At 40.7% G+C, this 12,242-nt stretch overlaps 1 protein-coding gene across 2 annotated transcripts in view; it reads right to left on the reverse strand.

Annotated features, from left to right (window-relative positions):
* Positions 1-3,026: 3,026 nt before the first annotated feature.
* TMEM273 (transmembrane protein 273) overlaps positions 3,027-12,242 on the reverse strand; it is a 35,147-nt gene continuing 25,931 nt past the window's right edge. Inside the window, exons 3-6 of one of the 2 annotated variants that reach the window (XM_090279517.1) lie at positions 12,030-12,155; positions 10,455-10,485; positions 9,208-9,231; positions 3,027-4,173 (exon numbers count right to left, since the gene is read on the reverse strand). In XM_090279517.1, coding sequence (XP_090135643.1) covers positions 4,149-4,173; positions 9,208-9,231; positions 10,455-10,485; positions 12,030-12,155 — 206 coding nt within the window. In that variant the 3' untranslated portion in view covers positions 3,027-4,148. Of the gene's footprint in view, positions 4,194-9,207; positions 9,232-10,454; positions 10,486-12,029; positions 12,156-12,242 lie in introns of both variants that reach the window. The other variant, XM_090279516.1, reaches the window with a different exon arrangement.

A 12,242-nucleotide genomic window follows, 5' to 3' on the forward strand; every position in this document is an offset into this window, starting at 1 on the left:
TAGCCCAAAAAGGGGAGTATATTAAGGCTCCAGTGGGAGAACTAAGCAATAAGGAGATAGCCAACCTAATATATGTAGAGTTCAAAACACTGCGGATAATGATGCTCACAGACTTAGACATGACTGAGTACAGCAAATACATCAGGGAAAAAGTAAAGGCTATACTAAGTGAATTGAAGAAAAATCCACATAAAACCAATGGTGAAGGGAAGGAAGAAGGGGTTCAAATCAATGATTTGAAACAGAAGGAAGAAATAAACAGTCAACCAATAGAGAATGAAGAAACAAGAATTGTAAAAAACAAGGACAGGCTTAGGAAACTCTGGGAAAACTTTAAATGCGCCAGCATCCGAATCATAGGGCTGCCAGAAAGAGAAGAGGAAGAGCAAGAAATTGAAAACTTATTTTAAAAAATAATGAAGGAAAACTTCCCTAATTTGGTGAAAGAAATAGACAAATTCCAGGAAGCACAGAGAATCCCAAACAATCTAGACCCAAAGAGGACCACACCAAGACACATCATAATTAAAACACCAAAGGTTAAAGATAAAGAGAGAACCTTAAAAGCAGAAAGAGAAAAGAAGAGAGTTACCTACAAAGGAGTTCCAATAAGACTGCAAGCTGATTTCTCAAAAGAAACTTTGCAATCAAGAAGGGACTGGCAAGAAGTCTTCAATGTGATGAAAAGCAAGGACCTGCAACCAAGATTACTCTACCCAGCAAAGCTATCATTTAGAATGGAAGGGCAGATAAAGTGTTTCCAAGACAAGGTAAAGCTAAAGGAGTTCATCATCACCAAACCCTTATATGAAATGTTGACAGCAAACTCACGACTATCAACAAGTAAATCTAAAAACAAGCTAGGCAAATGGCTAGTATAGGAACAGAACCATAGATATGGAGATCATATGGAAGGTTGTCAGTGGGGAGGGGGAAGGAGGAGAATGGGGAAAAAGGTGCAGGGATCAAGAAGCATAACTGGTAGGTACAAAATAAACAGGGGGAGGTTAAGAATAGTATAGAAAGTGGAGAAGCCAAAGAACTTATATGCATGATGTATGGACATGAACTAAGGAGGTGGAGGGAATTACTGGAGGTAAGGGAGGTACCAGGCGGGGTGGGGGGTGGCACACAGGGAAAAAATAGGACAACTGTAATAGCATAATCAATAAAATACAGTTAAAAAAGAAAAAAGAGAATGTACATTGTGAAATTATATGCTTTGAAGGATTATTAATTTATAGGACACAGTTGTGATTATAACAAATGACTCAGAAGGGAAAAATCAGTCAGCAGGATGGGCCCAGAGTAGAGTCTAGCCTGGCCATTTAAGATTTACGTCACAGGCATCAGCCCCTCTGCTGGCAGCCTTGTCTCCACTCAGCTCAGCTTCCATCTGTCTAAGCCACCCCCCTGCACATCCAGTCTCAAGGGAGAGAAGCTTTACAACTTCTCCAGGTGATTCTCTCCTGCTTTCTCTCATGGGTTCTGGAGCACATGTAGGAACCATCACCAATATGTGTTTTTAACCCCAGTTCACAAGCTTGAACAAGTGCAAGCTGTGGGTTCACTCTCTCTAAATGCAGTGCATCCTTTGGTTCTTTAATAGTTGCTACAACAGATCCAAGACAAGCTGTAGAACTTTCCCAAGACCAGAGGTCCTGGATCCTCCACATTCTGGGCAATGACACCAAACTCTAGGAGCGGTGATGCTGAGTTTGCCTTTCCCTCAGCCCCAGATCTATCTGTCAGCAAGTCCTGCATCTCCACCTCCAAACCTCATCCCAAGCCTGTCCATCCTCTGCATCTCTGCTGCCGTCACTCCAACCCAATCACTATCACCTCTTGTCTGAATTGGGGCCAGGACACCAAGCAGGACTCTAGGGCTGCAGAGTAATATTGACATGTCATGATTCATTTGAAATTCACAACTGATATTTTCATCTCTATCTGCTTAACTTATTTGTCTACCTCTCAATTATTTATAAACTTGAATGATAAAAAGGGATGTCATTTACTTACTTATTCAAACCCCATATATTCTAAAATAGAATATATCATAGAATATATAAGAATTCTATGATATGTATACTTTTAACACATGTAGAACATACACACATATTGACTTAAGTTTTATGTGTTGATTTTACTTTATGTATTAACATAAATATGTTAACTTTTTATATAGAGAGATTAATATGTACTTAATTTGTTGATCTTGCCAGATAACCCTTTTTCAGCTTACCTTCTTCTTCAGGTACTAAGTACTGGAATTAACAAACCCACAGCAACACTCCAGATTCTGGCTGGCTACTGCCATCTACAGCCTGCTTCACCTATGTAGTGATGGCTTGTCCTCTGGTGTTTGAGTGTCATTTGCTCCTTTGTTTTTGGCAGGGGGTCCTCCCTACCAAGATAGATTGTCTGGGATGTGCATGTGTTTTGGAGTTCCCAGGGTCCCCCAGTTTATTCCAGCCCCTGGCCTCTGCTAGCATGCTCCCAAACCACAGCCTGAGGCAGTCAAAATGGCATTCACTGAAGACAGTGCACCCACAGACACAGTGACTTCTAGTGGCTGCTTCCAAATATGTCCAAGGAGATCTGCCCACCAAAACCTCCATCCCCAGGAAGCCACTTAGCTTGAATTTGGATATGAGCATGGAGACCCATTGCAAAGAGTCCCCAGCCCCTTTTGCCTCCTGAGCATATCAGCCTTTATAACCTGAGAAGACATTATTAGTCAAACAGGAGACCTTGTGTGGCAATCAAACAAAGCCAGAGCCCAGAAGTGATGCTGGGAAAATATGTCATGATGAGGTGGGGGGGTGGGGGGGTGCGGGGAGACCACATGGTTCTGTTGTGTCTATAGAAAATAAAATGATTACTGAAAATCCAGAAGCATTTACCTTCAGTTCACAAGTGTCTGCCATTCACAAACCAGATGTCTTAATTAAAATGCTGCTAAAAGAAACAAATCAATTACCAGATAGCTTACATGATCATTTATTATATCTTACACACAGAAAATTGCTTATGAGTATTGCATTACTGCTTTAGGTTATCAGTTAACAAAGGCTGCTAATGAACTACAGTGTTATCAAGTCAGATTAAAGATACCCTGGGAATCCAGGCAAATTATTGTAACACGGCACTTTGTTTTGAAACATAGCTCATCTTTCATCACACGCAAGGAGAGTAACTGAATCCAAGGAGAACAAGTCCATACAAGCACCTAGATTTCTGTTGAATGGAGAGGCACAGAGTACTCCAAATGCAGCCCCAGAAATACAAAGTCGATATTACAGAGCAGAGAAATGTTAACAGGGGCTGTGCCACAGAACCTTAGGTTTACAAGAATAATAAAAAGATGTGGATTGCCTAAGCCTCTCCATGACAATGTATGCACATTGTAAAAATAACCACAAAATAATTATCTAAGCATAACAATACCAATTGCATTTGTATAGCTTTCTACAAGGCACAGCATCTGCTTTCCCATTTAGTCCTTTGTTGGCCTCATCATTTTAAGAGCTGCAGAGCTACAAGCTCAGTCCATGGCCATGAGACCCCCTCCTCTCACTCCAGCCCAGCCTGCCGTTTCTTCTATGGAAGATCATTTTTCATCTATAGGAATAGAGACTGCCCCATGGTCTCCATGTATCAGGACTCCTGAATGTTCATGGGGGATTCTTCTGGCAGCTAAGAAACTGAAGCCAATAGTTCTGGAAAATTCTGCTTACCTGTTGTAAGATGGTGGTGCTAAAAAGGCTGCATCCTGAGTTTGGTTCTCATTCCACAAGCATTGCTGTGGGTGGGTTCCATTGACATGGAAGCAATGCCATCACAGAAGCATGACAGCTCTGACATGGGGGCCAGGATAGGCAGTGAGAGTTTAGTGGCTTCCATCCTTTCTAACTACTGGATAAAGTGTTCATGCCTCCTTTTACGTAGCAAGCTTCTTGCAGAAAAGAAGTGATATTTTCCTTCAGGACAGAGGCACCATAGATTCTGTTCATTCTATTATTTGCCCTGGATATTGGGTGCTATGTGAAGGTCCATCACCAGCTTTGGACATTCAGATGCAAGACATCCCAAAACTGCAGTGGGTAACCGTCTAGACTGCAAACCCCTCCAGCGTGGCTGCTCATTTAGAGTTCGGTCACTTGTGCATCTCTGGAAAGGAAGAGAACCATCTGGAAGACTTATTGACAAAGTTACTATGCTCTAACTAATCATGACACACAATTAAACAGGTGTGGAAAAATTCACCAGCAAATGTTAGCAAGGTGGGACATTTTCTCATGCAACATAGAAAGGGACCTGAAGACCAGTGGTTTCTAGGTAAAGAGGAGTTTTTTTAGGTAGAACTCAAGCTGAAGGCTGTTACCTGCCTGCCAAACAAATGCCACAACACTGCATGCACTTTGATGATACAAAGGGAAGAAGTCATTCCCCAAGGTTAACAGGCACATCTGAGGGAAAAGTGCCACTTTGTATACTTGAAGAGTTTGCACAGATCTAGGTAGATGTTAAGAGGAACAAGGTAGATAGACACATGAAAATGTAATTGGAAACTGATAACCTTCAAGTTTGAACTACACACTCTAACAGAGGGTGAGACTTTGCCATACTTAGTGTATCAGCTTTGACAGGAAGAAATGACAGCATAGATACATATATATTAAAAACCAGGAACAGAGAAGAAAAGATGAAGCTACCAAACCAGATCTCAATACAGAAGAGCCTGGGCTGAAAGTAGGACAGAGACCCTGCTCTAGACCCTCTCAACTAAGGGCCTCATCAACACCTGCATGTTGAGATTGAAGTCATACCAACACTTCACTGTAGTTTCGCATTAACATTACCTATAGTTATAACGGAATGACATATTTATGCCTACATAGCATACTTGTTTATGCCATTCAACTGTGTGTATTCAGTCTTAACATCTTAATGTTTAACACCTCGCCATGGGAGAAGGGGCAGCAATAGCAGAGAGACAGGGCAGAATGAAGCATCAATGGACAAGCCAAGTCAATTACCATAAAAAGAATGGCACATAATTACCTACCCATGTGTACAAGACCAAGGGCACAGGTCAAGGTTGGGGTTACGGAGCTTAATGGCAGCAGAGCTGACATGGGAAACAAGTAGGTTGGAAACAAGAAAGGATAGTAAGAAAGAGGAGTGGAGAAAGGGATTCCAAGAGAGGGCCTAAATGCTGTCAGGTGTTTGTGCTTCATTTTGAAAGTACAGTGGGGTCAGAAGAAGATAAAGTTTAAGTTGGTTTAGAGGTCCAGTTTACTGTTCCAATTGCTTTTAACAAATCCTGAGTTCAAACAGCCCCTTCAGTATTATTAAGGAGAAGAAATACAGTGGCTGTTCCTAGCCAGCATTTACACTTGAATTTCTGATGCCCAAGGAGATGGGCAGACCAAGAGAGCAGCTTCCTTCCACCCCTCATGGCCCAGAGCTGGGGAAAGGCACCTGTGAGCTACCTCATGGAGGAAGTGGTTCTCTGACAGGGCAATAATTCCTCTTCAGGTGGGCATGTCACCAGCCCCTAGAGAGCCAGATACAACCTGCAGGAAAACATAAGCTGGACAGGAGCTGGGATAGCACCTGCTTGCTAGACCAGTACATGAATTAGGCTGCAGCCCTAGACTGGGCATCAAGAGAAAGAGTCTTGGTGGTTGCCTAAACCCAAATCTTTCACCACATCCTACAAAAATTATACAGACAAACAAGGAAAGAAGGAAACAAAACAAAACTAATAATAAAGATATCTATACATCTAGGTTTGCTTAGGACAGTCCCAGGGCATATCTGCCAAAGGAAAGTTAATTCCTGCTAATGCTGAAGAGTCTTTTGATCAAATCCAACACACATTTCTGATTTTAAAAATTCAATAAAATAAGAATTGATGGATACTTTCTCAATATGATAAAACATATCGGTTCCAACTCTAAAGCCAGCTTATTACCTGATGGAAAGCACTAGTGTATTTCCACCAAGATCAGGCACAAAAAATGTCTACACACTGTTTCCATTATTGTTTAGCATTGGTGGTCTTAGCCAGTGCAATCAGACAGAGAAAAACAATTAGAGGCATAAGAATTGGAAAGAAGATCTACAGTTTGGCAGATGACAAGATACCATAAAATTTAGAACACAATAAAGGTGGCAAATAAAAGATCAGGAAGAAAATCAAAACAAATAATAAAAGCATTTAATAAGGCAACTGCTATAATGTTAACATACAAGAAAAAAATCCATAAATAATCAATGATCAAGTAGGAGACAAACTAGGAAACTCCATTTACAAAGCAACAAAATCATATAATATTTAGAAATAAACTTAACAAGAAATGTGAAAAACCCATGACAGAAAAATCTGAAAATTCTCCTGAGACACACAAAATCGGACTTGTAAAAAATAAGTCTCTTCTCTGTGAATGACTGCTTAACATTGCAAAGACATCAGTTGTCTTTAATTGAATACATGAATACAAAACAATCCTCCCAAAATACCTGATGCCTGTATTCCTAAGTAGATTCGGAAATTGATTCTAAAGTTCATCTGGAAAAACAAATATGCAAGAATATCTAGGACAGAAGAGCCAGAGTGTGCCCCTGAAAAGGTAACACAATGCATGAGGAAACCAGCCCAGCCAGATGGTCAAGTGTGCCACGAAGCCTCCACAGAGCATGTACTAGCACCTGAATAATCTCAGCCAACACTGGAGAGCAATATAAAGTCTAGAAACTGTCCAAGGATGTATGGAAGTTTAGAACATGATAAAGGTGGCAAATAAAATACTGAGGAAAATATGGGGATTTTAACAATGACATTGAAATAACTGGATTGTCATTTGGAAAAAAGATGCAATTAAATCTCCATTTTATACTACACTCCACAATAAATTCCAAGTGGCCAAAAAAAAAAAAAAAAAAAAAGCACACAAGAACTAGGAAAAACTTATATTTATGTACATATATATGTAAACATTTCTTTAATTTTATAAACTTATATGTAAATTTTTAAAATTAAATATATTTTGCAAAATGAACACAGAAAGGATAAAGCAGAAGCTATTAAAAAGACAGCTCAAAGCATGGTGGAGTAAATAAGACTTTTATGAGTTTACATGTTTACATATTTTTATCTTTAAACTATATACATGTTTTACATACTCAAAAAATAAAATTAAACTAAAAAGAAAAAGAAAGAAAACATGAAAACAGCAAACAGACTAAAACAAATGTTTCTAACTATATCGAATTGATAGCATAACCACACAGAGAAAATAAACTCAATTTGAAGACAATACTCCACACACAGAGAAGGCTAAATTCTAAGAACCAAAAGAACTGTAAAGAAATATTCAAGGTATTAACTAAGTTTGTAGTTGTAATTCTGGAAGCATTGTGTGTGTGTGTGTGTAATATAATAAAGTAAGTGAGTAAAAACCTTCATATGATTGAGAAACAGGGCTTTCACTTTGGAGTAGGTCAAATAAAAATATGGAATAAGAAAGGTTTAAGAACATTAAGATATTGAGTTTGTGATTTTAATATACATTTCCTGACCATTGAGGGATTAGATGTAATAATGTCCCATAGTTATGAGCACAGATTGTGCCCAAATCTTGGTTTCTAAAAACTATTTCACATCAAGAAAAGGAAGCAAGGAGGGAGGGAGGGAGGGAGGAGGAAGGAAAGGAGGAAAACAAGGATACTAGGGAAAATGGGTGATTCCAAGTCTGAGGAAGAACTGTAAAAGGTGAACCTGGGAAATTGTGTTGTGTTGAAGTCTAGGAAATACTCAATGAGAAAAGGGGTCCTGTCAAAAGCCACCAAGAAATTATTTGTACTAGACAAACTTGGGATAATTAGAACATAAAAAATTTTATGATGGCGATGAATTAAAATGCATTGAAGTTCATAGGAATAATATTCAACAAGTAAAATAAAGAAAAGCGGGGGGAGGAGGAAGAGAAGAAGTCTTTTTTCTAGAATGCCAGCTATTAAATGTAGAAGGAATGCTGGAATTAGAAACTCAGTATTTTGTTTTTGTTTTTTTTTAATTTTCATTTTTCAATTACAGTTGTCCTCTTTTCCCCTAATTTCTCTCCCCTAAACTCAGTATTTTGTAATGCACAATGCAATAACTGATTCAAACATAAATCATAAAGAGATATTAAATCACTGGGTGAAGAATTGTTGAGGGCCAGGATGTTCACATGGTCTCAAAGTACTACCCCTCAGGTTATTTAATGATTACAAAGGGGAAATTTTATCTCAATAATGCAGAGGTGTAGCAGTTGCTTCCTTGACCAAGAGAGCAAACACAACCTCCCCAACAGTGAGAGAGCCTGGCACCACATGCCTCCTGATGCAATGCAAGAGAAAAGAAATATATTGACAAAATTCTCCATCTGAATTTACTTGGGAGGATACAATCAGTCAAATACAAAAGAATGGAACATCATACAAGACAACAGGCTTATTTACTTCAGATGTGACAATGTCATAGGGCAGTGATTTTCAACCCATGTACCACAGGAATTTTTAAATATGCAATACCTGACTATTTAGTTAGGGGTACTGACTTTTTTTCCCTATAATTGTCAAATAAAAAATTGACAACAGCCAACACAACAATAGCAATCCAGTGTGAAGGAATTAAAATTATGCCTATTTTTGTCAGATCGGCAAAAAATATGATATATTTTTTGGTGTGCAGCAGAATTTTAGTAATTAGTTTATGTGTGCCGAGAGATGAACAAGGTTGAAAATCGCTGTCATAGGGGAAAAAAGCAGAAGCTTAGCCAAACCAATAGCTTGATAACACAAAGAAAAGTTTTGAAATTTTTTTCATCAAATGGAGTAACTAGCTAACTGATTGGCCTCTGTTAAGAGAAGCTCTTGGTAAATGAAAAAAAAATTAACTATCTTGCTGTTAATTGGGCAAATGCCTCACAGTTTCATTTTACATATTGCCAAATACCACCTACTAGGATTTTCTGCAAATGTCCAAAAAAGGTGCTGTTTCCTGGTCTCACATCCATCCTGCACATGGACTTCTAACCCATTGCTAGTAGTTGCCTCCAGTTCTGTGTGAGGGCACAGAGAACCGCCAGCCACTGCAGGAGAGGGACTGTCTCTCCTCTTTTCAATAAATGATGATTCTTACAACCAACTCACCTTTCAGAGAGGTTGTGGTTTAACCTGCAAAACAGAAGAATAGGAAAACATTATTTATCCTATTTATGATAAATGATTTATGGAATCATTCCTAGATGACAGAAAGCACATGAAAAGTTTTGCTATAAGAGAACAACTTCCTTGTTTTTTGCTTTTTGGGGGGTGGGGGGGGTAACTTCTTCCTGACTCAGCCTGACTCCATCAAGTGTTAGTTTCAGAAACTTGAATTGTGCCTCCCTTCTCTTCAAAAATCCTTGCATTTGTAGAGGACCTCTGATATGACCCATGCCAAGAGCAGCTCCCTATGCCTGGTGAGGGAATATATCTTGGGGAAAAGCTCCAGTCAGCTAATAAGGTCCAGCCACCCACCTCTCTCCATCCTTCCTCCACTCACCTGACTTCCTCCTTCTCCCTTTACCTCCCTTTTCCTGTACTTCACTTTCACAGTGTTTACTGTTGAATGATGGCAGTCACCACCTCACCTAGAAATGACCTCCTATGTCTCTGATGTGTCAGAAGCATCCAGAATTTAGACACACACACAAAACTGAGAAGCTCCTCTGACATGATCATACATAGCAACATAAAACCACAGCAACTACTTGTTTGTGTTATACTGTTCACAGCAGCATCTTCACAAACACAATCATATGTGTGACAGGCATTCATTATACATCATTACAGCTTCTCCCAGGCCCTCCTCCTGCTAGCATGCCACATGCATAGACATACACCAGGATTAAGAATTGGGCTTTGTGAAATATTACACTTTTGTGAATTCCAGTACTAAGACATCCCTGAAACAAAGTCTGAAACAAGCTCCAGAGTTTCCAAACCCAAGTACATTAATTCAGAGAGTACCTCTCAGTGTGTGTGGGTAGTTTGGCTGGCCAGGGGAGTATCTCTCACCCATGGGTGATGGTAAAAGCACTATGCTAGAATCTCCATCTGAGCACTCTATCATCTTGACAAAGGGCCAAAACTGGCCACACAGTCTGTCTGTAGCCACATGTCCAAGGTGTACAGAGACAAGCCCAAGCCTTTTTGACTACTATACCTTGTACCACACCCCCTCCTCTCATGACACCTACCTCCTGGCCTTAAGGAACAGTGAGTGGGAGGAGGGGGTCATGAGGTACATTCTAGTCTCCTAGGAAACATTTCAGAGTGGAGAAAGGGCTAGGATGAGAGGAGGGGAGCAGAATAGATAAAACAGGAGGGAAATGGTACCTCAGCAGCAATCTTACCTTGGGACTCTCTCCTTTAGCAGCATGGTATCTAAACAGAGAAAGCAGGGCATTAGGAGCAAGGCAGTGACCAGTGTGCAACTTACTCAGTGTCAGGCAAGGGTGAGGGGGTCAGAGCCAACTGGAGTTAGGCAGGGCTGAGAGGTTCCGTGGGTTGGGGCCACTGGAGTTGGTGGTCTTGGGCTGAGTGCCCTACCCTAGCCTTTGGTACTGTCTGCAATTCTCTATTCACATCCTGTCAATGAGAACTCAGTTTAGCATGCAGGTGAGACTGAACCTTCCCTGAAGCACCGCCACCTGCTTCATTCCTCATCTCTTCTCCACTTGCAGCTCCTGATAGCTTCTGTCCTCAGATCTGACATGTGTCTGGCTATGTGATAAAGTGGTTGTTTGCTCGCCCTCATTTCTTGTTCTTAGGGATACAAAATCAATGGTAAACAAACTCTTATGACTAATTAAGCCCCTCGTGCACTTGGACATGTTTAGCATTTCAGGAAGCCCCCTGAGTGCTACTGCTCCCCCTCTTCCTGGGCCAGACATGCTCCCCCCTCCCCACCCTGTGCCTTCTACTATCTTCACAGATAATCATCAAATCTTCCAGAGAGGAGATGCAGTAAGGTGCCTCCCTCCTCATCCTCAGGAAAACCTCATGGAAAACTGCATCATCATTCCATTATGCCTTATGTGGGGATGGTTTTTGCAGGTTCCACCTTGAGAAAAAGGGATGTGAATCACTGCTGCATTTTGCTATCAAAACTCACAAACTGACAGCTCAGCATCTGCATGAGATATGTCACCCTGTGGATGCCCCAGGACACTGAAAACCATGTGGGGTTCATGAAAGCCCAACTCTCCTTGGATCATGAGGACTTCCCCAATTTATGGAAAAAAATGCAATTTGGCCCACATAATCTGTGCCAACAGCACCTTCCACCCTCCGTCCATGCTAAGACCAGTCTCATCACCTCTGGGGATCAGTTTTATCTTTCCCACCAGGAAACCTGGTTCTTATGAATTATGCTAAGTGAAATAAGCCAGGCAGTGAAAGACAAATACCATATGATATCACATGTAAGAGGAACCTAATGAACAAAACAAACGAGCAAAACAGAACCAGATGTGTGGAAACAAGAAACAGACTGACAGTGACCAGAGGGGAGGGGGGAATGGGAGAAGGGGGGAAAGAAGGGGAAGGATCTAATTAAGGAACATGTATAAATGACCCATGGACGTGGACGACAGGGTGTGGATTGACTTTGGGAGTGATGGGTGGGCAGGGCAGGGGAGAGCAACAGAGGAAAATTGGGACAACTGTAAAAGAACAGCAATTAAAAAAAGGCAAAAAGAAAAAAAGAGAAAGAAAAAAGAAGTGACTAGATAGAAAAATACTGAGACAGAAAGACAGAGATGTGGGGGAGAGGGTGTTGATTACTGTATTTCTTTTTGGCCCATGGTTTTTTATTCTTTCCCTACCAAGTGTTCTAGAGTGGCTCTCAGTGGTCTTGTGCTGGGTGGCTGTTGGGAACATGTCCTTGTCAGGGACAGAGCCTGGGCTGAGCATCACCATTTGCTTACCATTGAATCTCAGGTCTGAGGAATCAATATTAAACAAGTGCTTCTTGATCATACAGATCTTCAGGGCCAGGAAGCCAGCCAATACTGCAACACCCAGAGCCATCCCAATGATGGCATATTTGATATCTAAAGTGCAAAGAGGAATTGAACAATTGCTTCAGTGGATCACTACCCCACAAAGGTTTTCTACGGCTCCCTTTACATTCTGGATGG

The sequence above is a fragment of the Furipterus horrens genome, unplaced genomic scaffold (assembly GCF_987537825.1).
Source record: "Furipterus horrens unplaced genomic scaffold, mFurHor1.1.pri manual_scaffold_5, whole genome shotgun sequence".
NCBI classification, from domain to species: Eukaryota; Metazoa; Chordata; class Mammalia; order Chiroptera; family Furipteridae; genus Furipterus; species Furipterus horrens.